Source organism: Tauraco erythrolophus, chromosome 1 (assembly GCF_009769465.1).
Source record: "Tauraco erythrolophus isolate bTauEry1 chromosome 1, bTauEry1.pri, whole genome shotgun sequence".
Classification (NCBI taxonomy): Eukaryota; Metazoa; Chordata; class Aves; order Musophagiformes; family Musophagidae; genus Tauraco; species Tauraco erythrolophus.
In genome coordinates this window covers 121,453,320-121,481,317 of record NC_141465.1, presented here as the reverse complement: position 1 = coordinate 121,481,317, position 27,998 = coordinate 121,453,320, and the positions used below count along the sequence as shown (strand labels likewise).

The 27,998-nt window shown below is 37.6% G+C and overlaps 1 protein-coding gene across 3 annotated transcripts in view; it reads left to right on the top strand.

Moving 5' to 3' along the window:
* Positions 1-27,998, top strand: part of YAP1 (Yes1 associated transcriptional regulator) — a 91,145-nt gene that overhangs the window by 51,195 nt on the left and 11,952 nt on the right. The window contains exons 3-6 of one of the 3 annotated variants that reach the window (XM_086613813.1): positions 349-464; positions 9,069-9,182; positions 21,257-21,450; positions 22,938-22,985. In XM_086613813.1, the coding sequence (XP_086469939.1) occupies positions 349-464; positions 9,069-9,182; positions 21,257-21,450; positions 22,938-22,985 (472 nt within the window). The remainder of the gene's footprint in view (positions 1-348; positions 465-9,068; positions 9,183-21,256; positions 21,451-22,937; positions 22,986-27,998) is intronic. The other 2 variants (XM_086613828.1, XM_086613821.1) reach the window with 2 other exon arrangements.

Here is a 27,998-nt window from a genome sequence, read left to right as displayed (position 1 = left end):
AAAATGACAAGTAACTGATCAATGAGAAAAAGAGGAGAGTATTTAGTTCAAGGGTACGACATCTAGTTATGCTGCAACAGTCTAGATCACGATATTCACACTGAGCCTTATCCCATTACTGCTCTAGCTCTGATCGCCACAGCTGGTTGTTGAAGAAGCGATGGTGGCGAGAGTAAGGGTTTGAGAATCTAACATACTGTGAGGCTTGGAAAGAGTCCAAACAGCTCTTGCTTCATTTTGAACGTGGCTGTTGTTGGCAGGCTTAACCTGTTGTTGTTAAACTTTCTTGCTAGCAGGTCATTGTTGTGAATGCTTGACTGTCCTAACTCTCGCTTTGTTTTGTCTTAGTCACATTGATCAGACAACAACATGGCAAGATCCTAGGAAGGCCATGCTTTCCCAGATGAATGTTACAGCTCCCACCAGTCCTTCCGTGCAGCAGAACATCATGAACTCGGCATCAGGTAAGCAAAACTTGTATTTATGAAAAAGGTCATGCAAATGGAAATACCACTAGCTATTTTAATTGGCAGGGAGGGAGTTCAAATCTCACAATTGTCCTCCTAGTTTTCCTGGCTTTAAACTTTAAATTTGTTGATGCTTGATGTATCAAGTAAGAAGCTGATACTTGAGGTAAGAGGATTTTTATAATATTTATGATGTCAACAGAAAGTATCCTATGGTTTGTGGTTTTATTTTTAAAATTGATGATTCAGACACTTAAAGAAGCAGAATTTTTGTCTAATTTCTTCTGACTGAAAATGCTGTTAAATTGATGAAGACCAGAATTTCCATTAAATTAATGTCAATTTACATTAAAGCTATTGCTCTTCTGCAGTGTTGTTCTGCCTCCCCTTGCTTACTTACTGGACTCGGTAAACTCCCTTTGATTTACACTTCCTACATTTGTTATGAACATCTCATTTTTTCTGTCTTCATTACTGAACAAAGGAAACACTTAGAAAATCTTGTTTAGAAGCAGAGATGTGTTAGTTTTCCTCTTGTTTTCCTATAATTTCCAAAATCCTGTATTATGATGATTGTTCCTCTAACTGAGGAAGTCCAGTATCTTTTCCTGGAATGTAGAATTGTTTTTCAGCTAGTCTGGGAGTGCCATCACTAGACAGCAGTAAAGTCTGCTTGATCCTGCTATATAACGTGCTGTATGTCTTCAGAGCTCTCTTGTCCTGATGGTGCAAAGAGCAGGCAGATGAATTTGGTGCTGTGCTAGTTGACTGCTGTGCTGTTCTCTGTGCTTTGTCACCTTCTGTCTGTCCCTGAGGTTCATGTTTTATTTCTTTTCTCACAGTCCCATTGTATTTTGTGTATGTCTGCTGTTCCAGTATTTCAAAAAGGTTATTCTCTGGTGCTGCTTTTTGTTGTCCGTTTAGACAGCTTTGTTTCATGCTGCAGTTCACATGCTGCAGACAATACCAAAAGATTAACAGTCATGACCAAGCTGTGCTGTTCATGACTGAATATCAGAGGGGAAGCTAATCAGAGTTTTTGCTGGCTAGGCCAGGAGGTTGGATTATCCTGAAACAAGGGAGAGCCCTGTTCAAGTTCAGGAAGTCATGATTCAGAGCAATTAAGGTCTCAAGCTCTGATGTGAAAATACAATATATGTGATTGTTTTTTCTGTAAATATATCGCAGGAAACCTGCAGCAATAGACATGACGTGTTTTTGCAGGGACACTTCTGAAGAACAGGGAATAGAGGAAACAATTCCCTTGGTCTGTCTTGCCTTTTGGCATATCTGATTTGTGCTAAAACTAGATGTTTGCTATTTGAATATTGACATAAATTCTGTTTTAAGATAACTCCTCAAACCTTCTGCTGTATCAACAATTAACAGGAAAAAATATTGATAGTGGAGTAGGATTCATGTTATGTACTTAGAAAGAAATGAAAGGTCCTTAGTAAAAAAATAAACTGGTTAACTGGACAGTGTAAAAATCTAAAAGAGAATCGAGCAATCAGTACATGAGGATTATTTTAAAAAGAAAATTAAGAACTTACGTGTAATTGACTGATGTAAGCGCGTGAGCAAGTGATCCTGCATAGATCTTGTTGCTCATGCAATGAAGAAGAGTTGAGATGTTTAACTGGGTTGTCTTTTGACTTGAGAAAGCACTTAATTGGATACAAGTTCACTGAACATTTATTTTTAATTTCACAGACGATACTGTATTGAATATGAACTGAAAGTCTTATAAAATTTTTTCCCCAGTGCTCTGAATTTGATTAAGTGTGTGAAGAAATCAGAACTTCTGTGTATATAAAGTTCTGTGTTTACGAGGTGTTGCTTTTTTTAAGCTTGAATCAATTGAGATGGCATGACTTGGAACTGACTCTTTGGATGCACCTGCCTACTCTTACTTGCATTTAACAAAAGTCTGTTTTGAATTAAATAATATTGAACCGGCATTAATTGTATATTATTCTGTTTCTGATACCTGATTTGGCACATCTTTATGTGTTAACTTTAAATTGTGACTGTATATTTGATTTTACTAGAGGTCCTTATATCTGGTTCTGTTACTTTTTACTGCTGAGCTCATGGAAACTTAGATTTCCTTGGTGGTCTCATAAAGAATGAGAAAAATGGAAAAATCAAGTTGCTATGTACCACTTCAGCACAGTGGAACTTCAGTCTGAGTGCTAACATCATAAATATAAGACTACTTAATGTTCTAATTTGGATATTCATCCTCAAGAACTGGGAAATAAAGTTGAGACCTATAAGACGGAAGTTTCCTGTTATGAAATATTGTCGGCAATGAAACATACCCTCGTGCTTTGACAACCTTTCATGAAAGATATTGGGAAAAAACAAGTGTAAGTATTGTGACAGCTGGAGGTCACTGACTTGCAAAAAAATGTTGGAAGTGCCACAAGGGAGAATGTTTTCCTTTCTGTACGGTTAATCCTTGTATAGCGCTCAGTAATTGTAGCCCTTAATCAGAAGTTACTGTCCCAAGTTTTAGTATGTTTAATTACAGACTGCCATAGAAGCTTCCGAGTGTAAAGTTGCTGCAGTAAAGTGTAAGAGAGAAGATTTTTAGGAGCTGTCTTGAAAGCCATTGGAAGCTTGCATTAGCTAGAAGTAAGGAACAGGAAAACAAACTGAAGAGGGAGAGAGAACAGAAAGCTGCTGTCTACATGTGGAATATAACCTGTTGTCTTTTATGGATAAATAGGATAAATGGAGCTCAGGGGAAATGGAAGAAAGCAAAACCAGGTGTGGTAAGGTGAAGGCAAGTCAAAAGAGTGTTTAAATTCAAAACTGGCTTAGGGAAGATGTAGCTTAGCATGAGGTTGAGGTTTTTAGATTGTTTTTCTTAAGAAATATCACCTGAGGCAGCTAAGACTGGATGAGAATCCAGGTATCTTGCTGCAAGTTATGTTTCTTTGAGGAAATTAATAGACACCTGAACCAGCTTCATCACTTCCCAGCATGACTTTGTGAATGAACTATTTTGAGTGATAGTAAGCATACATACTTTACAGGAGGACATCAGTATGTGAAAAGTGAGGATTCCTCCCACCTCCTGCTTGTTTCAGTTCTTTGATAATTTTTTTTTTTTGTCTCAGTCTTGCTGAACTTAGCTTGCTACATGTAATCAACTAAAATGGTTTGGGCCATATGTATGCAAAGAAACGCAGTGCTCTTCTAGATGACATTTGTTGGTTAATCTCCTTTGAAATAGGATTGCATCTTCACATCAGTAATGGAAAGAAAAGAAGCTAGTTACTTCTAAACCAGTCTTGACTGTTGTGATTTTTTTTGTATGTGTGTTTTTCTAACCATTTTTTCCCTAAAGGTATTGCAGGAAAAGATCTGTTGTTCTGTCTTTTTTTTTTTTTTTTCCTAATTAAAAAAAAAAAAGTAATAAGGGTACATTGTTCTTCTGAGGAAGCTGTCCTATATATTTCTTACTGAGGTAAAGTTATAAATTTGAAAGTAAATAATGCCTGTTTATTATACAATTACAGTTGATATAACAGAGGTGGGATAGTAATTGTACTTATATACTTCCATTCTTCAGATACTTTTATTTCCTGAATCATGCTTGACAGCGCTGCTTACTTTAGCCTTGTCTGCTTGCGCATAGACATTAGATAACTGGCTTTGAAGCAGAGTACCTGTCTTTGTCCTCTTTTGTCTAACTTCTTGCATTGTGGTTTTGGATAGGGCTTCCTGGTGAAAGTTTGTAAACCTAGTGTAATTGCATTGCCTCTTAGGGGAAGGCTGTAGTGCCATGCTAAAGGTTGGTAGGAAAATGGACACTTGAATTCATAACTTGTGAGTCTTTTTCCTCTCCTTGGATGGTAAGGAGGAATACACCAATAGTTAAAACAAGTTCTAGCTCCTCTCTTAGATTCCTCCTCTGTTCAGTTGCAGATTTCACTTCTGTGTAACCAGTCATACTAAAAATTCTGCTTTGTGTACAGTCAACACTACATACAATCTGTTGTGAAACTCGAGTTTCTAAGTATCTGCATGATGGTAATGTTCATGTCTTCTTTCATCTGCAAAAACATGCCCCCTTTTTAATCGTGTTTTTTTGTAAATTTTACTGATTCAACAGGGTAAAGATGGACTTCAGGTAAATTTTGTAGACTTAGATATTTTAAAAAGTTTTAGAATTACAGTGACAGTGATTGAAGGGAAAAATTTCAGCTTTCACAGAGAAAGATTAGGAAGGTTCTTAGAGATCAGTGTTTGTACTGGGTGAAGGTGATTCTTGCTGTTGAACACAGGTATTCTAGCTCCGAAGATGTCCATGCATATTCTTTTAATACATAGATACAGATGCCCTCTAATATGCATTAACCTTGTGATAAAAATACAGCTTTATTTACGTTTACTTTACAGTTATGGATCAGAAACTGTAGGGACTTGGAAGATTTAGTTTGTGTCCCAGCAGAGCTTGAATCTATACTGCATTTTTGCTTTTGTTACTCTTTCCATTGTTTTCTATCTGCCAGCAGTGAGCTGTGCTGTGCATTCAAGACTCTTACATAAGTTTCATGGCAAAAATGGTATATTAAGAAAGTAAACTCACAAAAAACGGAGACATGTACCAGACACATGCACACAGACTGTTAAAATCACATGTATTTATGTTAAGTTGCAGCATTATATAAATATTTAGCTACGGAAGTATGCCTTATCAGTAGTTCTGTAAGGATGGCTTACATTTGGAAATTGGAATCCAATTTTTTGGATAACCTCATCTTTAAAAGTATCCCATTAAATGGTGAGTTCCCTAGAAGGGTTGTCTCTCTGTGCAAATAATTTCATAGAATTGTAAGCTTATGATTGATTGTATTCAATTGACATAGGAGGTATCAAACAGCACTAGTAGGAGACCATGCCACAGGGATATTGTTGGTGCTAAATGTTTACAAAGGTTCAAGGTGAGACTGGAAAATGAGAGAGATCTCCTTTGGTACCTACTAAGTGGACAGAATGTGACTTGAGAAATCACCTGAGGTAGCTGGAAGCCAAGTGACTATTCATAGCCACTATATTTTTGGGGTCTGTATGTGTATTCAGTGCTTTATTTAAAAGTTTATGGAGTCTTGACAGTGACTAAATGGGCTGCTTTCAGCAATAAGATTTGTCTGTCCTCCAAGGCTAGGTGCCTGGGCTAAGTGGACTTTTGGTTAGACCCAGCATGGCAGTTTATGTACAACTTGGGCTACAGTAACAATGAAAATTTTAGTGAGAAGGTCTGAAGAGCAGCAATGTAGACTTTATAGAATCATAGAATGGTTAGGGTTGGAAGGGACCTCAAAGATCATAGAATCATAGATCATAGAATTCTATGATCTTTGAGGTCCCTTCCAACCCTAACCATAAAGCACTGAATACATCATCTAGTTCAACCCCCCTGCCATGGGCAGGGACACCCTCCACTACACCATGTTGCCCAAAGCCTCATCCAACCTGGCCTTGAACACTTCCAGGGATGGGGCATCCACAACTTCTCTGGGCAACCTGTTCCACTGCCTCACCACCCTCTGAGTGAAAAATTTCTTCCTTATATCTAATCTAAATCTGCCCTCTTTCAGTTTAAAGCCATTAGCGCTTGTCCTATCACCATATACCCTTGTAAAAAGTCCCTCTCCAGCTTTCTTGTAGGCCTCTTTCAGGCACTGGAAGACTGCTATAAGATCATATAACTTATACAACTGAAGTCACTCAAAAACATAACCTAATGCTGGGAATTCTCTTCCTCTTGAGCCATTTGGGGGAAAAAGGACATGTAATTGCACAGGAATTTTCCTAGATGCTCTGAGTGAATGTGTCTGCTATTCTTCACCGTGGTTTTCCATTTTTCTTCTGTCACTTGCCTCTAATACAGAGTTTGTCAGACAGCCATTTACAAAATGAGATTTGACTGTCTTCTGGTTTCGCAACTACTCACAAAACCAAGTAGGAATTACAGAAAACAGAACTAATCAATTTTTGAACTACCATTTCAACATATAGAGACGACAGCAGAAACATAAGAGCAGCTTACTGGCCAAGGAAGAAAACAACATTATGATTAATGCCAAAAGTTTCTAGAGAGAAAAGTTCTGTTTCTGCAGCTGCTGATGGCACTCAGCAATGATGACTTGCTACTGTAACAGCCAGGTGAGCAGACAGACCTTTCCTGTCCTGTCCACAGCTGTGCATTTTATTTAGAAAGAGAACCTTGCCCCGGTTTGTCTCTAGTAAGCTTGTAGTCATCAGATCACTGAATCTAATAAGCAGTATTCTTCCATCATGTAGGTGGACCGATCAGTTCCTGGCATCCTGCTTCAAAGGTATTTTGTTCTTATTTACTATAAAGGAACATGCTGGACCAGTATACACTTTACTCAGTGTTCAGCAGGTCTGACACCCCAAGGCTGGTTTGGTTTTTCCTAGAGCCAGCTGGATTTTTTGGCTTTGCAGGCCAGAAGATAATTTCTTGCTGAGTTTCATCTCGAAGGGATGTGTGGTTTATAAGGACTCTGAGAAGAATAATTGCAAGAAGGTCTGCCCACAAGGCTAGAGTGTTTTGACTTAGCAGCCAGGGATCATTTTTGGTTCCTCGTTGGCTTTTACACTTGGATGATGTGGGGCATGTCACCGTGCTCCTGTGCCCCAGTTTTATGAAACAGCATCTCACTGATGAGCTGGCTGGTCTTTGGTTATGGTAGCAAAGTACAGGGTTTTTGTCATTGAGCTTTCAATTCCGCATCAAAGTCCTGTTATGCTGTGAATATGTTAGGATTTATGAATGCTTTGCAACATCGTCACTCTTTCTTGCCTGTTCTGTTCACTAGCCTCTGATAAAAGCTCAAGTACTCTTGATACTTGTATGCTGCATTTAAAGCTTGTGAACATTAAGGATGGAAAGGAAATGTCCAATGCCCAACAAATCACTGTTTTTCCTCACTCAAAAACCTGTAGCTCTAATGGTAGAGTAGTGAGGTTGCTCAAAAAAGGCATAGTTTTCTGAGCCAAAATGAAAGAGTTTAAATTAGAAATGTAGTTTGCAGAGGATCATCAAAGACCACAGTAAGAAATTCTTGTCCTGGTTATGCCTTGGGATATTACTGGAATGGCATTGAATTATTATTTTACTCTCTTCGACGTTTCTTCAATAACATCTTTTGAGATTAAGCAAACAAATCTATCTTCCCCACCCTCCAGCTTTAGACAATGAATTCTTCACCCGGAGCGTTAACATTAGGACAAAATGACAGGCAAAGAGCTAACGTAGTTTTAGCATGGGTGTAGTAGACACTTCAGGGCATTTATCAAATACACACATTTTTTGTATGTGTATATCTGAATCGCGTGTGAAATTATGGTGTTCGTGCGTACTAAATGTATCTGACGTTTTACAAGATAGTCTGTTAGTCCCAGTCTAACAGCTAGGTGACTGTTTGCTATAGTGTATTACACTGAGGAAGAGTGGAAGGAGAGGCTGAAACATGATGGCTTCCAGCAGCAGGTCTTGTTCTAATTTCTTTTATATTCTTAACGTTTGTAGTGGATCTTTTGCTATATCATTTTAGAATTGTGCTTAAATCTAAAGAAATACAGGCAAGACGTTCTTGTATCTAATTTAGGTATTTTTGAAAGCCCATATCTATGTGAGTAAAAGAATTGAAAAACATTACATTTACATTTGTAAAGCACCTGCAAGATGAGATGAATGTAACTTGAAGAGTAGTTTTCAGTCGAAGCAAAGAAATGATCATATAGAGATGGGAAAGAGCTGTTTATGAACTGTGTAGTGATGAAGAGTGGTTTTCTTGAATGCTGCTGTTCGGAACATGAGGGAAACACACAAGACTGTATTCAGACATTAGCACTGGGCTCCAGAACACCATCACCTACCTCCCTTTTACCATTTCCTAAACGTAGGTTTCCCTGTCTGCGCCTTCCTGCTTGTAGCAGCGTAGCCCTGTCTCTGTCTGCTCCTGGTGTTTTCCAACCTTTACTTTTTCATTGCTTGTTTGCCTCCTGTTCTTCATGTTTGTGGTTTTGCTTACTTAAGCCTTTAACGCTTTCGCAGGTGGTTATGGTATGAAGTAAAGAGAAAATGAGTTTTGTCACTTTTTTTAATTGTTTGTGAAAGATGGAGGATTTCAGGATCTTGTCAGTGTTACCTTGTTGCTTCTGCTGGGCCTTAATCGCTAGATGAACTTTCCCATGAAAAGCAGAATGTCTCTATGCTTATTCTTTTTCCTGGTGCTCATGCTGGTTTCATTCTGGCAGGCTTGACTTATTGCTGGTTTTGTACTATAGTGCTGTAGCAAAAGGAAGCGTCAAAAGCACATGAAAGGATGCAAACAAGTTACAAAATTAAACTCCAAATCGAAATGATAGAAGTGCTTTATGTTCTTTGATTTCCCACCCGCCACTTCTTTGCCCTTATCCCAGAAATGTAAGATACGAGCTTGAAACTCTTCCATTTCATGTACTGTTATATATGTAAAATGTTGGAATTTTTTTTAGATCAATTTCAACTGGAGCAAACGAGCTCGCCATCAATTCCTTCCTTCTATATTGCAGGCCCACTCCCCGATGGATGGGAACAAGCTATGACCCAGGATGGAGAAATTTACTACATAAACCATAAGAACAAGACCACATCTTGGCTAGACCCAAGGCTTGACCCACGCTTTGGTAAAAGTTCATCTCACTTGAGAATTTTTGATTCGCTTCAGTTCACTCAGCTTTAATTTTGCAGGCATATTTTGAGAACTTTTTATAGTAAAATTAAAATATATTTTTATTTGAATTATAGGTGCCTTATTTAAATCATCTTTTTTAAAAAAATAATAAAAAATATTAGCATACTTCCTGTAGGAGTGTACGCCACCAAAGTTTCTAACGCTAAGGGCTGAGATTTTGCCATATGATCCATATAGTTCCTAAAATTGATCACATTCAGAAATTACTTACCTATAGGCAGTTTCAGCGAACCTCAGTCTTCCCTTTTAAAACTGCAAAACTTTACCACAGAAGAATCTTTTAATTCCTAAACAAACACTTACTTTCCTTTGCTCTATCCGAAAGAAGGCATTGTCATATAATAACTTATGCTGTTTAAATAACGTGAAACATATACCAGCTTATAATTCCAGCTTGTCACAGTGACGATCATGACAAAACTTTCTGTTTTAAACAATAGAGAGAAATGATTAGTTTTGTTGTTCCTACTGTAATACTCTTTTTGTGGAGTAAAAATGATGTAATACTGGAAATAGAAAAGTAGGGGTCACAAGGTCTAGATATAAAAATTTAACAAAATAGAACTGGTATCTCGGTTTTTGTAATATTTTTGATCTACTTGGAAAGCAGAACTGCAAATATTAAATAAAATATTGGCACTGATGACTATGCAGAGCAACAGCATATAATATTAAGAGAATTTAAACTAGTGTCTTAGATTGTCTGAGTGATTGTTCTGATGTATTTAAGGTGCTATTACAATTTTAGGGTTTATTTATAAAGCCATGACCTGTGTGTGTAAGCTTTATTAGCTGAATTAATTTACCCTTGATTTGTTTTCCTAATAACTTACTATTTTCAACTCCTTTGGATTTTAGCTATTTTTCCAGAGCCATGGAAAAAACAGTAGGGGTAAAAAAAAGAAGACATCATTGTGGTTTCCAGGCTTTAGTTTTGGACTCGGTGCAACTAAATGAAAACAGTGTGCAGATCACTGAGTAGGTCAGGCTGAGGGGATGCAAAGCCTTTGAAGCTTTACAGGGGTTGACCTAACAACAACTGTGGGCCCCTTTTGGGAGAGGCATTAACTCCATGAATGCCATATAAACACAGAGCTGCAAAACTCAGCAGTCGCTCTTCTGTTTTGTTTTTCTGAAATGGCTGTTAGAAATTTCAGTATTTTTGTTTTGTAGGCTTGAACACACTTACTCTAAACATCCGTTTGCTCTTGTGGAGGACACCAGATTGTCACACTTTGTTTATAAACTGCTCACCAGTTTGTAGACAGGTTGAACCACTGTGCAACTTACGCCCAAAGGTGGGGCGTATGTTGAAGGCTGTCGGCTTTGGCAAATGTCCATGCTGGCTTTACCAGCAGCCAGAGCTGCAGACCTGTTTGCACGTAGCAAGAGGAGTGTGTAGGTAATTTGCAGCTTCACAATTACTTAATATGTGAATAAGTCTGAAAAGGAAGCAGTTGTTTTGAAAATCATTGTTGCCTTTTGCAGTTAAAAGAGACAGGTCAATTATATTTACTTAAGTAATCTTGCAGGGTATGTATTTTGCTTTTCTTTGTATTACTTTGTAGTTTCTAGTGATGAGCTGGAATTAAAAAGGAGTGTGGAAAAGGCTTAAATTGACAGAGGTCATGAGTGATCCAGATCTTGTTTCTCAGAACTCTTTGGTGCTTCTGTAAATAGTACGGTCTGACTGTAAGGGCAAAAGCTACTTGTCTTGTGCATATTGAAACTCCATCAAAGTTAAGGCTGTGCAGTTAAACTGAAAGAAGTTAGAAATGTCCAAAAGACTACATAAGGGTTTCTTGCTGCATAGCTTCCCTTTTTGGGCCCACTGTGTATGTGTATCCCAGACAGGCTTGAGTACATGCCAAGACTCTTTATTTTGTGGTCAGACTTTTAATCTGTTCCAGACCTTTTCAGTCAAAGAGCTCAAGTGTAACTGAAAGGGGCAGGAAAGAAAAAAAAAAAAAAAAAGCCTGTAGGCTCTTCTGATCTAGAGTGACGGCAAATAGAGACAAGCTGCTAGCTGCTGCTGAGCTCGAAGGAGTTTTCCTTGAAATCTTTAGTTGTACGCATTGTATTGTGGTTTATGTTTTTATCATTTGAGCCAAGAAAATACAAAATCTTATTCCTGTTGCTTTCTCACTTGTGACCTCCTTAAGTCACTCCAGTAAAGAAGAAAAAAAATCTGTTTGACATAGCTAACTTACTGAGTCTTGCATTTATTTATCATGTGGAGATCCTCCACAAATACGTGCTGTGACCCTAAATAGCATGTGAATGAATCAGAAGTTTACCTTTCTGTGCTTAATATAGGTTGAAAATCCTGTTGGGTTTTTCCCCCCTCCGAGGATCACCACACTCTTTTGTATCACTGTGTTTTAATACAAGGGCTTGTTTTCCACTTCTTTTTGACCACTAACACTTTCAGAGGCAATCTTAGTTGAATTCATGTTTATAATGTTGAAGCTTTTGATTATTACAGTCATACTAATGTTGATTGAAAATGAAGGAGAAATTAATTTCTTCCATGATACTGCCACTTTCACCAGTCTGAAGAACCATTGAAAACAATAAAGCTGTTGAATGGTATGTGCAAACATACTCCTCTGTTCCAGTATTCAGAAACAGAAGGTTTGGAGAGTTTTTGCCCTTGTTGCTTCTGAATTCCCAGCTTCCAGGGAGACAGCTCTTATGTCCCTGTACGTTCCTCATCAGATGGAAGCTTTGCATTCATCTTTATTTTCTCTGGTAGGTTTTTTTTTGTGTTGGTTTTTCTTTTTTTAGGTAGTGCTGGGAATTTTCCATTAATGTGTCTAGAAAAGAGAGAGGAAAGGGGATCAGTTTGAAGAAATTGTTTTAGGTGGACACACCTATTGACTGACTTGGTAAGGGGAATTTGGGTATTGCATTTTGTGCTTTTGAACAGGAAATAAAAGGATGCAGTTAATATGAGTTCTTCCTTAGAGCAGGCTTTTAAGACTAATGCATCAGATAAGAGTTCCTGTCATAATACCTGGCTGTGGAGTAGGCTGAGTCTAAAACCCGAGTGCTCCAAGTTGAAGATAAGAACTTTGCTCCAAGACTCAGATCTAACATCTTTGAAGTGGGCTTGAGGTCTTCAGCTGCACCACTTAAATGGCAGTGAAATCTTGTTGTGGCTCAGCTTCAGAGCAGTTTCGTGTTAGGAGAATTCACAGACTTTAAAATCTAGGAAAGAAATAAGTATGAAAGGAGGGTCTTCTCATGCCAAGCACAGGCAATCATAAAAGATGACACGAGATCAAAAGAATGGGGGTAGGAGGAGGGGTCCTTAGGCCTGTGTCAGCAGGATTCTTGTCTAGGGGAGCATCTGGTACAAACATGCTGTCTGACTTTCTCAGTGCCTTCACAGGCCTCGTAGTAAGGGTCTTCAAATTATTGAGGGAGGGGGGTGTTGGGTCATGGTTTGTTTGTTTTGTTTTAAGAAGATTGTTTCTTTATATTGAATTGGATAATCGGACTGTCATGTTGAGCTTGTGTTTTGCACTGTTTTGTTTTTTACAGCTACTGCTATTGTCCATTGGTCATTTTTCACAGTTCCTACAGTTTTTCTTAAGCCTTCCGGATAAGTTAGTATGTTTTCGTGATAGTCAAAGAACGTCTGGGTAGGAAGCAGGTCATTCTGAGTGGATGGAGTTGGTGAAGTACAACGCCTGCTTGGTTCGTTACTAGTGATCGTACCAGCGTTACACACACACAGACTTTTTCCTTCTGTTGTTTCAAATATTGGAGCTGCCGTATGGGGTATTAAGCAAAAGATGTGACCTCAGACTGAAATCGTTGCTACAACTTTATTTTTATCACTGTCACTTAGAGATTATGTTAATGTTTTTTTAAGTTCTGCATGAATTTTGGATGAGGGGGAAAGCAAGGTAAGACAGTGTTTAATATCGTTATGGAAAGTGCCATAGGAGCTCTGTGTATAGCAGCTGCTTGAACTACACAAGTAGGAAAAGGAAGAAAAGTAATTACAGCAGTAGGCGTATAGAGGATGCACATCAGGATTTTCTGCTTCCTTTTTTTTTTTTTTGTAATGCAAGAACTTTGTACCTTTGGAACAATGTAAAGGGCTTCCTCAGAAATACTGAGGTAAACTGCACCTGTAGATTTCATTGAAACATGTATTTATCATTTCCATTAAAACAAAAAGACAGCCACACAACGAACTTGAAATGCACTTAAAAGCTTAAGCTTCAGAGCATCAGCTTGTTTTTAAGTATTGGAAATTAGAAGGAAGTAATCTATAATGTTGCTTTCATATACCTTACCTGTATAGCACTTTAAGATGTGTTTCCGCAAATTAGTTTGTAGGAGCCTTGCCAGAGGCAGGTTTGTGGACAAGATAGAACTAGAACCCTAGACTGGAGAACTTTTTTTTGGCCTTTAGTCAAAAAAAAGCCCAGACCTTAAGTCTGGTCACAGTGGCATTTCAGGTTTTTTTAAGTTCCAGATCTGTCTTCCATTTTTGCAGAAAAGCAGAGCATTAGCCGTAGTTGGTTTTGATCTGTAAATTCAGTGGCATATTCTTTACATTCTGTCTAAACCAAAGTGGATTTGACTCATCTAAAAGCTCTATTGGCATTAGATTTTTCACTTCCCTGTCTCCGTTTTAAGAGGAGAACAATTTTAGGAGATCACTTAAGATGGGGAGAAAACTTCTGTATTTTGGTACGTGTGTCAGGGAATGTGTACAGATGGAGCAGCATCAGTTTGCAGTGAACCAGTGACTTGTCAAAGAAAGCTCATTGCAAATCTGCAGATGCCGATGAAATTTCCCTGGTAAGCATCCCTTTGTAAATAGGGGATGCCACCCTTATGGCAGTGACATTAAATGCTTGTTAGCTGTTCATCATCGTATCAGAAAGTGAAATCTTGTTTCGTTTGAAAGCAGGATGTATTTAGACCTCTTTACTGAACAGAGTTCAATGAAGAAATCATTAAATTTGTCCTCAGATTGTTTAAGGATGCAGTCATCTACTTTATGTAGAGTATTCATTTACTAATAAAAAGGGGGGAAAAAAACACACTTTTGTCAAGTGTTTGTCAGGGCAGTAGGCTTATATAAGTTTATACCTAGTTTGAGTTTGGTTTGATTTTGAATAATTTAATCCTTTTTGAGATAGGATGTTTGTTGGTAGTGATATCTCTCTATGCCAGTAAAAACAATGCATACTTCCAGTTTTTTGCTAGAACAGCTGTGACTGAAAGAAAACTGCCCACCTAATAGGGCCGTTTTTTCCACCATATCCTTCTAACACCACATTTGGTCTCTCTTAATGAGCATGCTGCGTTAAAAATTGAAGGTGCATCATTTCAAACATATCGTTCATAATCTGTAATCTAAATATACACACAATGATTATATATTCTATATCTAATCACATATGATCTGAAATTCAAAGAAGCGTTAGCTTTTTTCCTCTCTGAATTCAATCATGTTGAAACATGGTTTTAGTTTCTTATATACAGGAAAAAATATTGCTGTTTCTTGACAGTATACTGGTGATTTTTATTTTTCTTAATTACAGTATTTTTAACTGGATTTTGTAATTCCTATTTAAGCATTTCTAATGGACTTATGACAGAGATTTCAAAAAATATGCAAATAACTTGAAGGAAACATGCATTAAAAAAAAAGTTTTCATATTATTTTCTAAGAAATTAATTTTTGGTCTCATTAATCCAGGAAGTATTGCGTGGTGATTAAGCAGTGAAACTGTTTGCAACTAATACCCTTATGTAGACTCTGCTGATTAAACTTTGGTCTAAAATGCAGACTGGCTTTGATTAAATATATTTTGCCAGATATTTGGTGGACAGACATGGGGCCTTGATGACCTTGAAGTCCTGCATTTGCTGTAGTCTTCAGTGTTTCATACATAAAATTTAAACCTAAATGATGTTAGTTGAGGTTTTTTCTCATAATCTGTCCTGTGCAGTGTGTTCTGCGTAGCTCTCCTGTAGTACTAATACTTACACTGTCAGTTCTATTCTGTATGAAGATATAAAAGTAGTGAAATATTTTAGAAATCTTTTAGAATTCCAAAACTTTATCGTTTTCGTTTTAAAGAAGGGAGCATGTTTTGGTTTATATGCATACACTGAGCAGAAGCATCTTATAGCTATTTATGTTACTGCTGAATCTCATTTATGTTTGCTTTTCTGGCTGGCCAGGATATTTCAGTTCTTCTGAAACTGGCATACCTTGAGTGGAAGGTGTTTCTCAATACTGCTATTGACTTCTGTGGGGGAAAAAGTTAGATCCGTGAACAATTGCAACAGCATTTTACTCCGGTTTAGTTTCCAGTGTGTTAAGAGTCGGTCTGTGGATGTTATCGAGTCGTAGTGGTGGTCAGTCAATCCAGCTGCTGCACCTCTGCTTTTAAGGATACAGAAAGACTTTTATAAACAATGGCAGCTTTATCAAAGAAAAGAACTATTTAATTTATATTGTTTTAATCGGCAGGTGCCATAGTGATAGAATAACAAAAGAAAAATATTAATTTCATTTAAACACGGTAATTGATAACTGCAGAGTAATCTATCTGTAGTTTGGACACACTTCTGTAATAAGTAGTATTTTATTTGTATATATCTTGTTTTAACCAAGAGTCCAGCTCAAGAGTGTGTGAATATTTCTTTTTACCTAAGACACTAAGATTTGTTTGTACACTTAAGACAGCGAAATGAGCCTGGAGAACTGTCTGTTTTGGATTTCTCCCTGACTCTAAGTTCCAGGGTTCTCAAATTAATCAGAGACTGAAAAAAATTGAATATTTTATTGTGCTAATTTTTAGGGGTTTTTATAACAGCAGCATTATGAAACTGCAACTGGGATTTCCTTAAAGTAATATAGGAATGCATTATAAGGAATGCAATCCAGAAACATGACTTCTATCCTGATTAAACAACAAATTGTTGTACCAAGTCTCTCTAAAAAAGCCACTTGGAACAAGTTTTTATTATTTCCGATACTCATTCTTTCAAATCCTGCTGATAATTTTTGCAGTGCTGCAAACTAGCACCATTCAAAAACCTGGCCATAGCCAAAAATGATGCACAAAAACTGTCTGATTTCCAAATGAAGCTAAAGGGGACAAGTACTCTTTTTCAGTTCCCTCAGCAAAAGCATTGATTCTTATTATTAAGAACAGTAAGTTGTAGAGTATGCTCAGATCCTGAGCTTTTTTGTCGTTGTTTGTTCAAATAAAAACCATCTTTAAATTTGCAGGTTAAAATTAGTTTTAGTTTTGAAAGCTGAAATTATAAATACAAAAGAAAAACCATCGAACATTCAGCTGTGCCTGTTAATCATTTAGGGTGCTCTACAGCAATCTTTGCCTGTAATTCTGGAAGGGGAAAGGTGTTCTTGTTTGGAACTATCAGTGCCCTGGGACCTGTGATTTAAATTGGCATAGGATCTTGGGAGAGAATTAGCCTTTTATGTTTGAGTTGTTAACAATCTGCTGGCCTTTTCTCTCTAGCACCAATGGCTGGTAACTGTTTCTCTCTTGGTTTTGTTTGCTTGTTGGTTTGTTTTTGTTTGTTTGTTTGTTTTCTATTAAGGATGTAGATAGCAGCCTAAACTTTTTTTCAGTAACTGTCAAGTGTTATCTGCTACAGTAAAGAACAGGCATATTGCAGCTATTACAATTGACTGTATTCTACTGATTGTGAAGCCAAGCCATATTATAGGATGGCAAGATCTCTTTTTATTGTCTTAAGTTGCCTGTGTTTTTTAACTTGTCTGCCCCTCCTCCTCCTCCCTCAAATCCCCCTCTTTTAGAAACAAAGACTTGTTTGTTCCTTCTCTGCTTGTGAGGTCTTTGCAGCCACCACTGTGTGGGTGCAGAGCCCCTTATTTAAATGTTTTACATACCCATAGAAGGTAAGGAACAGGATGCATCAGAAAACTGGTAAGTCCTAACTCTGATAGATAAATGAAGCTCTTTACCTTTGAATTCAGAGTACTTAAAAAGAGCTGTGCGTGTCAGGATCATCACAAACCCATGAGGTGTGGGGAAAAAATAAAATGCTTATCTGAGATCACATTGATAAGCGTATTCTTTAGAGTGCAGATTTCTGCAGTCATGTCCTCAGTAAGTAATGGATAATTGAGAATTTTTAAAAAACCAAACCACAAAACAACCTAAAACCAAAACAAACCAAAAAAACCACCCCTACAACAACAACAAAAAAACCCTTTAAAACCCTCTGGTTTTTCTTGTCACTTGAAACAAGATGTGTTTTCCCTCTTTTCATTAAATATTTTGTTGGAAAATTACATTCTTCTGTTTCCCTTGAAGATAGCACACTTGTGTAATCAACCAAGACGGTGGAAAAATCATTCAGTGGTATTACTGTTGCTTTTTTTGCACCGACTCTTCACTTGGATGTGTTGTTAAGTCAGTAAAATTCATTTAGCAATGTCTTCTTTTAATGTCCAAACTTTAAGTTTAATTTCACAGTTAAAAGTAATTCCCTTACATGAAAAATATCTCCACCGTCTGTTCTGAGGACAGTTTAAAACCTTGTCAGTTTGAAGTCTTTTGCACTTGCATTCTTGAAATAGTAAAAATGCTCAGAAAAATCCTTTCAATGGATTCCTGAATAGGAATTTAGAAACTAGATTTTTAGGTTCAGTTTCTGAAGAGTTACCAAATCATATAATTAAATTTCCCTCCCGTATTTATTGGTGAATATTGAGTACCTGAAGTGTCAATATCTTACAATATTCCTGTTTTAGATACACTTTTAGTTAGAAATGTTACTTTCAAAATGGACATTAGAAGGTATTTCAGGGTTCTAAGATGAAATTAAAAACATCAGATAAACATAATTTGTTTCTTATAGTTTTAATTGCTGAGTCAGTAAATGGGAAGAATGGAGCAAACCGTGATCAGAGAGAACAGGAATAATAAAAGCAGCTGTCAGAAAGATACAGGTATACAAAGTATGAAGAACTTGGCATGAGAGAAATTATTTTGAAAGCTGCGTATTGGTGGAAAAGAGAGGTAGGGAAGCAATACTCGTATGGTGCCTGCAGGAAAAACAAATTCCTAACATACTGAAGGGATGTTAGTGATATCATGCTTAAGTGTTTAACTAAGGTTAGAAACTGTTAAATTTGTATGAGGTTATCTGTAACATGACTTGGCTCTCATGAGGCATGAGGCAGGGGCTCTGAAACTGTGGTTACAGAATTGGAGACTGGACCACAAAGGCAGCCTCTTTAACTAAAGAAAATTGACATTCCTCAGTTTTGGATGCTTAATTTTTACAAGCTGGATAGTTCGCTTTCAACTTAAAAGTGCTTCTTTCAGGTGATTGTAATTTTCTAACCTTTGTCCCTCTTTACTTTCCACTGTAATTGACCTTCTGTCGTGTTTAATAACGGGGTTTGAATCAAGGAACTTCTGAAGGATAGCACAGACTTCTGTTAACAGCAGGAAAAGGCTGTTGTTTTCTGTTGTCCCCTGCTAACGCCTTCATTGCCCACCTTTAAGGTGAAAGAGGGTAAGATATAAAAAGCAAAAGGCATGGTCCTGGTTCCAGGCTCCATAGGATTCTGGGTGAAAAGAGAGAAAGGAGGAGATATGTTCCCCACTCCAGTAGTATTGTGTCTAGCTTGCTAGTCTAGAGGCGCTAGGTGAGCTGCCTTTCTTTTTGCGTTGCTCTCTCTAGCTTTAACTTTGCCCTAATTCTGAAAATATAGGTAGTCTAATTGTTGTCAGTCTTCCAGCAGAGATTGCCCAGTGGAGGTCCTGGAGCTTGTAATTACAGTTCCCTGCTCACATCCTTGCAGGACAGCTGTGGTGCTGTTGAAACTTTTGCTTAACAGTTTCTGGTGTCTTGGGGTGTATGAACCTTCTGTGTGCATTCAGCAGAGGAAGGACCTGTCCTGTCTCTCCCTGTTGCTGGCCCAGGGACCACAGCTCCCAGCGCAAAGCTGGTTGATGGTCTCATCATGGCTGCCTTCTTCCTGAAGTTCAGTTTTGATAGTGAAGCGGTGCTGGATATTTCGTAAGATCAACTGCTTGATTTTAAGCTTTAATGCATGGCAACGTCATCTTCCCACTATGTTTTTTTTCCCCAGCTGGGTCAGCATGGGGCTTGCAGGTTGGAGTGGAGCCTCCAGCCCTCTGTTGTTTCTATTTGGTATTGGGATTCAGTTTCTATTGCTATTCCTACTTCACCTATTGACTTACCTTTACAGGAAGTTTTATCATGTTTGTGATCATATGTATGAAGCTCTCTCACAAGTAACTCCATAAAAGATTATTTCAAATTATTTCAAGCTCTTTAACACTTCATTTTAATTGGACTTGACTCATAAAAATGTGACCCACCTGTCTATTACGCTATTGACTTTGCTGGGCCTATGGAGCTGTTGAAAGTGTAGACTGGAGAGTTGAGTCTGTAACTGGTTTTGACTTTTTTTCTTTTCTGTTCTCGTTGCAGCAAGCATGTGGCATTTCTTCTTCATATGTTATCTCTCAATGGAAAGATGAGCTGTGGCAAGGGGAAGAGGGAGCAAGGCTGTGAAGCAACAGCCATTTTTACTGCTTTTATGAAATAAATATATTTAGGCTTTTTTAGAATAGAAGAAAAGCACTACTGTAGCTTAAGTTGAACACTCAAAAGACAGTGGAGACTGAAGTGCTTTTCAGAGAAAATATTGTATCGATTCTTTATGAGATAATTCACCTTTCTTATGATAGTTAGAATTGTTAGTGTTCCAGGAATCCTCTGTATATGATGAAAACATTAATTCAAACTAATACAACAGATGGTTTTCTTTGCACTAAATCAGCCTGTCATCCTTAAAGAAGCTTGCTCCCTTTTTTTTTTCTTTGGTTCCCATAAACCATAATCCTCATTCCTAGGAAAAATAAAATTCCTACCACTCTCCCATCACTGCTTCAGCAAACACATTCTGCAGCATATTGTGAATGTTTACAGATTCAGGCTGTCCCAGAGAAGATGGAGAGCTAATTCCAAAACTGAAAGCCCCTAGAAATAGTGCCTTTGTAATACATTCAGCCTTTCCCAGCCCTCTCTTTCGCTATGGGAACTCCAGTGCCTCTGTTGACTTTAACCATGCTGGTCTCATGTCAGGGAAAAATCAGGCCTGTCAAGTAGATGCATCCCAGTCATGCATTATTTTATAAAATAAAATTGTCTTAGGTCTTGCTTTTATGGGAGAAGGGAAGACGGGTTCTCGCTGTGCATTAGACGTACAAGATGACACTTTTTCTTTTCCGCATCCCAGAAAAGATGCATCACATGCTTCTGTGGGTTAAAAGAAAATGAAGCACTAGCAAAATGTTTCTTATGTTGATGGCAGTATTTTTGACTGTGTAATTCATCTGCCATTTCTATACCAGTTCTAATTTTCCATGTCAAGATGCCCTAAATGGAGTCTGTAGCACTCAAAACTTGATGTGAGAAGGATGTGAATGATTGTTGCATGACCTGCACTGCGTTGGGAAGAATGGTAGTCTTTAAGTGAATGTAGTTTGATACAAGTGAGATGATCTGTTTTGTCATTCTATGGGTTCTTGAGTTTAATGATTCTAAGATTTCGCATGAATACGAGAAGTGATTTTGTATTATTTGTGTCTAAATTGAGAATAGTTTAGTAGGAAGAGAGAGGTCCTTCTAATTAAACTTGAAATATTTTACTACCACTTTTGAATTTTTCACCAACTTACACATTTAAATGTTTTCAGAAGCTTTTAGAAGTAGTATGTACTCTTAAATATGAGACCGTTGCATTGATTTCACAGGAATAGCACATGTGAGCATACATTTCACACTGAACATCAGTGTAGCTGCATGTTTTGTACTGTCATGGCTTGTAATTTTATAAAGTCTTTAATATATGCCTTCTAAGGATAATACTTTCCTTGCATGTATTTGTCTGAATTTCGTTTTTAAATGTTTATTGTTTTGGTCTCTCAGCCATGAATCAGCGAATCAGCCAAAGTGCCCCAGTGAAACAGCCACCCCCTCTGGCTCCTCAGAGTCCCCAGGGTGGTGTGATGGGTGGGAGTAGCTCCAATCAGCAACAACAGATGAGACTTCAGCAGCTGCAGATGGAGAAGGAAAGGCTGAGACTGAAGCATCAAGAACTGCTGCGGCAGGTGAGGCCACAGGTTAGACACCTACTTCCACTATTTCTTTTGTACGTTGTGTTTTGCTTTGGCTGAGTTGTTTCAGTGAGTGTTAAAGACACTGTACAAAAAGCTTTGAGATCTGAAAATGTCTGAATTCATTCTGTTAGTTATATCAGCTTGGTAGTGAAAGCATCTGCCTTACCAGACTGAAGGATTTTGCTTTCCTCCCTCATTCCTCTCTCTAACAAAACTCTCCGAGAACAGGCTTCTTCACTGTTAGGATGACATCATGGACTGTTGATCTGATTGGATATTCCTCTAGAGAACATATTTCGTATTCATTGAGTTCTGAGTCGTGCAAAAAGGCAAGAAGCTGGATCCCACAGCTGCTTTAGTTGTCCCTTTTATGTGGAGGAAAGTTTCATTTTTAGAACCTGTTGCGGTCTGCAGGATTTCCAAGTACTTCTATGTAAGATACATTGAGGAGACACCTTGTTGCTAAAATCTTACCTGTTAAATAGTGGAGCGGAGCATGGAACAACTGAATCACTCATGATGCATTTTGAATCTATGGTTTTCTTATGCTGAAGAATTTCAAACCTCAGAATCAGGCTGCAGTCTATTCCTTTCAGTATTTTTCTACTTACATGAATAAAGCAAGTTAAATTGTAGGTCTGGACATTGGAATCTCTGGATTTTGAATTCGGACTTGACTTCCTTTTGAATCTAAGTCTTCTGCTTCAGTTTTTCCATCTGAATGTTTTAAGAGTTAATTCCGTCTGTGCTAGATACTTAGGATTTTCTTTCGGTTTTCGACACTGCCAGAGAAAGCACTAATCTTTTCTTGGAGGGAAGCCTTCTAAAATCTTATCTTGTTCCCTTTTCACTTTGGGTGATGGGCATTGTATCAGGAGAAGATATCTTCATGTCCTTAAAGGCAGCTTTTCTCTTTCTTCATCACCTGTGGTATTCTGTCCTGGAATCTGACTCCCATTGCCCCTTTGTAGTCACGGCCTGTTTTGTAGGAATCTTATGCATCTCTTGGTGTAAGATGGGTCATCTTTATAGCCATTACTTTTTATAGTACTCTAGGTAAGGATACATTGCAAAGGTGGCATCAGGACTTTCTCTCTGCTTAAGCACCTGGGCTTCTACTGTTCCTGCTTTGCAATTAATCCACCAACAAACATTTTACCCTGTGCTAGCATGCTTTTAGGGTAGGCCTTCTAATCGTTGTCTTGCCTCAGTTGTCATTGAGAACCTGACTAACTTTGGACCAGATGACAGCCAGTTCCCTTCATGTTGTTCTCCCTGGTCGTTAAGCTTATCTGTCAAATACGCATCCTTGGTAAATCTGTGAGTTTTGTTTCACTGTGTTGTGATTTTCATAGTTTCTTAACTCCCTTATCCTGTCTCATCTGGCCTGTCTTGGGGGCTCGATACTACGAGATGGTGTTTATAAGACAGCCTGCATAGGCAAACCGTGCAGCTAAAGTAATTTTTATCCATCTTATTTTTACTCTTAGGCATTGCGGAATATCAATCCCAGCACAGCAAATTCTCCAAAACATCAGGTAGGCTCTTAACTGATGTTTCAGCATAATTAGAAAAATGAAAGCATTAAATTAGGCTAGCAGGGGAACTTTTTGCTAAATGAAGGCATTTTAAAAAAGAAAAACAAAGTAACCAAGCTCTACCATACACATTTTTGAACCACTTCTCTGGTCACGACCCTAATGTTGTGTTTAAGAGTGCTGCATTGCCACAACTTCATATCAATATTTGAAAGCAAATGAGGAGTTCATTGCACATTTTTCTGCATTGAAAACAACCTTCTTGTTTAGCATTCTTGAGGATATTGCTGTTCCAGTCCTGATGTCATCAAGATGTGTATTTAAAGCAAACCTCCCATTATATCTAAGGTAGTAGTTTGTGACTTAAGTACTGTTCATATGAATGCTCTTATCAGTTTGTTCAAACAGGTATGATCTTAAAGAAGGATATCTGTAATCAGTTAATAAAATGTCACTCAAAATATTTATGATTTTTAAGTGTGTACAGTGTAACAGAATTATTTAATAGATTAGACTAACAAAACAATCGTTATGGGGATATAATATGTAATTATTACATTTTGACATTTAACAGGCTCCTGCACAGATATGTTTTCTGTATAGGAAGCAATAATTCCAAAAAGCCTCTCAAGCTCAGACCAAAAGAAAATTGGTCAAAAATGTGAAGCATAACAAACAGTTTAATGCCGACTTCTTTTAGGCTTTTAAGAAGTTGAATATGGAATGAATCTCTGAAAGGATGGATTTATGGATATATTCAGAGAGCTTCTTGCTTGCTTTTGCTAACGGAATTCTTAATCTCCCAGTTCTTAGGACAATATTTATATTGGCTTGCATTGTACTTTGTTTTTCTAAGAAAAAACACTCTACGCACTAGGCAAGAAAAGCAGAATAAAAGAAAGTATCCTGTGCTTGGAAGCCATGAGTATTGGTGTACTGTTACATTCTGGAGTACCACTAAATTTGTACAGTACTAGTTCTCCTAGGAAGATCGTCTTCAAAATAGGAACCTCAGACCTTAAAAACAGTACTGACACTCTGCAAAAAGTACTTTATTGTTTGGCAATATCAGTGCAGCTGTAAAACTGAAACATTTTAATAGAGATGTGATAGTTTGATTCATTTACAGAGCATTAACCACATGAAGATCTCATTGATCAATATTAGATCCTATTACGGAGGAGAAAAATATCCTTTAAGAAATGTTGATACACAAGGGAATAAACAGAAGCACACTTCTCCATACCAGTTAGAAACACGTTATCTTCTGCCACAATTAGGTCATTCAGAAGAGATGTTTTTCTTACTGAATGCCAAAAATGTATTCTAGGCTTTCTTGTATGCCTGAAGCCCTGTCATACAATAGTTCACTCTTCCACATGAACTTCTCTCTGTTGTCAACTCGGAATTATGCACCAAATGGAGAACTTCGGGGTTGGGAGAACCAAATTTCAGAACTTCTTGAAATTCTGTCTTAAAGCACTAAAAAGCTGCAAAAACTCAAAGGGACCTTGTTGATAATTCATGAAGTGTATATGTAGTGGTCAGTCTGCTTTGTTTGGGATGGGAACTGATGAAAGGATTTACGCAAAAATCAAGACTCCAGTTACATTTAAGCTGGCTTCGTACCAGGCTCACCTATATGCTCACCTGCCTGGGATCAGTTCTATTAGTCTGCACTTGCTAATGAATCAAGTTGTGTTTGAGTGATGGATAGAAAAGTAGGCAATCGTATCAACTTAAAAGATCTGTAATACTAGATTATTCATATTGTATCATCTAAATGCTTTTTTTGTTTCATTTGTCACTTCAGTAATGTAGTGAGCAGCCACATGTGGCAGAAGGTGCTTAGAGAACTGCTTCTGGAAATTGTTCTATAGGTGCTTCTTGAGGCCTTGTACTATAGAAGCAAAGGTTGTCCATCTTCTCCAGTGATGTTGCTATGGAAGTCTCAATCTGTGCATTGTATCAGGTCATAGTCAACCTAGTGAATCTGTGAAAAAATGAATGTTTCTTCAGTCATCTTGTTCTTTTTGACAGATCCTTTCTTTCCTTTGTGAATAAAATTAGTGAAGTTTATAGGAATTATATGCTTTCGTGATGATAAAGCTGTGCTCGGAGGAAGAATAATGGCTTCTTTAGCTAAAGTTTAGGTGTTCTTCTAAGGAATACTGAAAATAAAGTCTTTATATGTTCAGTACTCTTAATTCTGGGAAGAGTAAGTCTATTTTAGAGAGAGATTATCAAGGTCTTCTGTTTGTAAAGAAAACTAGCATTCTTGAAGGTTGCCTCTAATGAAGTATCTCTTTTATATGGATTAACGAAACTCGAGAAATGTTCCTTAACTTTTAACTGGCTCTCTGAGCTTTTCTTAATCGCAGAATCAAATAGATTGGAAGGGACTGGTTGAGGTCATCTAGTCCAGCATCCTGCATCCATCCCAACCTCCTCTTCCTTGTCATTTTTGTCCACGTAACCTGGATACAGTGCCATGGTTGGTCATGTTGGTTTTGGTACTGAGTGAACATTGTGTCCTTGCCAGTTTTTATCTCTCTGCCATGATACTGTAGTATCCTGTAGTGATGCTAACACTCAGTGTTGTGTATGGTGGCCTTGGCACTTAAATACCTCCTGGAAAGATTAAACAATTGCTCAGCTTCATCTTTTGCAGCAAGTACTGTAAAAGACTCTTCTCGTTCGAATGAGGATGTATTGTATTATAATTCTAAAAATGTCTAAGTCAAAGGTATTTGAAGCAAAAATTATAACTTCCATATTTACTGTGTATAAACCAGAGCTATTGATAAATCCAGGGAATTTGAAAACATCAAGCATCTGTCCAGTTACTTACGCTCATCATCATAATCAATTATCTGTGAATACCTTAAAGATGCCTACCTGTCTTGGTTAAGAGATTGAGTGACTTGACTTTCTCTCCATCCCTAGTAGCTCTCCTTCCATTTTCCTTCAGTTAGCATCTGATTGTCTCAGCTAAAGTAGATGTCAGTTAACTTTAGTATAAATCATAAAATTGGCTGGATGTTAGGTAACAGATTTCTTGCTTTCCAGTGTACTGTGAAAACAGAGACAAATATTGTTGAGATACCTGTGGCACTATTTTTGGATGTTCTGCAGACTGCATCTTGTGCGAAGACTGGAAGATTTTTTATTTGTCTGCCGTTAACATTAGGGTATTTGCTAGTAAGATCAGCATCCTGTACAGCCATTTATGTGATGAACGTTCCTCTGTATATGCTTGCTCATTCCGTACCTGCTGCTTGTTTCTAGCACTGAGTGGAGATCCCTGTCTTGAGAAGCAGATACAGCCCTGCTTCCTTGCTGTTCTGCTCAGTTGTGCTTTCCAACTTACCTTTCTGTTACTTCTGTGCTGCTTTGTTGGTAGTTTTGCATACCTGGAACATGCTCTCTGTTCATTGTCTCCATTCTTTTGTCTTTTATATTTTATGAAGTACCTCTCATATTCTCTGTCCTGTTGCCCCAGACTTATTTCTTATCAACTTTTGAGTGACATTTTGGAAATTCCCTTACTCAGTGAAGAATATGCAAAGACATATGGCCAGTCTGTCACTGTTTGCTGAATTACTTGGGTTTGTTTCATGGTTTTTTTCATATTTGTTCTTACTCCATAAAATAAAACCACTTATAGTACTGAATGGTTACTGGGTTTGAAATATTATTTTAGTTTCCTATAATTCCTTTTTTGTTTTTAAGAGTTCATCTTAGTTGGTGCTTGACATGTTTCATCAGCTTAGCTGAGAAGATTTCCAGTAGTCCAGGAAAGTGTTAATTTCTTAGGATCCTCTTACTATTTTTCAATAAAAGATTTTTTTTTTTTCCCAGTCACTTTGTGTGTACACCATGTTACTGTCTGATTTGTGACATTTTATAGAAAGGAAGGAAGACATCATTAAAAACAAGTACAGTCTTGAGTTCTGTATTCTTGAACTTCCATGATGTTAGTGAAGCTGGAAATTTTACTGAGGACTTAGGTTTTGGCCTGGTTTTGGTGGTTTTTTTCCCCTCTTCCCTGTAATATGTCTTTAAATAATAAGATATACTTGTGTTCAAATCTTAGTGGAAATGGTGGGCAATAGTTATTTTAGTTTCTTAGTGAATCCCAAATAGTATTGTCCCTTGAGTTTCATGTGTCCCGTCCCTCTGTGTGTTATCTGAAGCTGGCCAGGTAAACAAGATAAATTACTTATTTTGGTTTCAACAGGGTGTTCATGTTGGGGGGTGGGGTGGTAGTGAAGGTGGATTTTGGTTGTTTTTTGTTGGTGGGACTTTTTTTTAGACAAATACAAGGTACTGAAGCCAACCATTTGGTCTTTGAACATGGCGTTTTTGACCAGTGAAGATACTACTACTGGTATACAGAAACATTTTTGAAAATTACATTTACAAGATGCGAGAAGAAAAGTAGTCGTCACTTGTGGAAAGTTCATAGCTGTATTGCGTCCCTCTGTAGTAATTTGCCTTATTGCTTGATACTTGATAGAGAAAAGGGTCTGTGATATGTCTTATTCTGAAGAAATCCATTATGTGAAAAGTTTTGAGGAGAGCTAGCTGACACAGTAAAAAGTCTTTCCAACATTGCTTTTTTCTCATTTAAAATTTTTGCTTCTGATTGAACTTTTTAAAATCAATAGTCACACATAATGCCTGAAACTTCTCATTTTATTGGAAGTAAATATTATATCCCTCATTTTGTTCTGTTTTACTCACTTTATGGCTCTTTTTACTAGTACTAAGTTTTGCTTTGTCGCTCATTGAGCGACAGCTCTGTGAAATGTTTCTTTTGCACAACGAACAGAAATTGTTACTGATTTCTTACTCTCCCAAATCAGTAACAAAATATTACTGAAGAACTGTCACACAGGTAAGGGAGCTGAGCAGCATGGACGATACTGTAAGTAACTTGAAGATTCCAAGTAGGCAGAAATCAATTTTGTATGTGTTAATCTCCATTTTCATTGAGCTGTTGATACATTA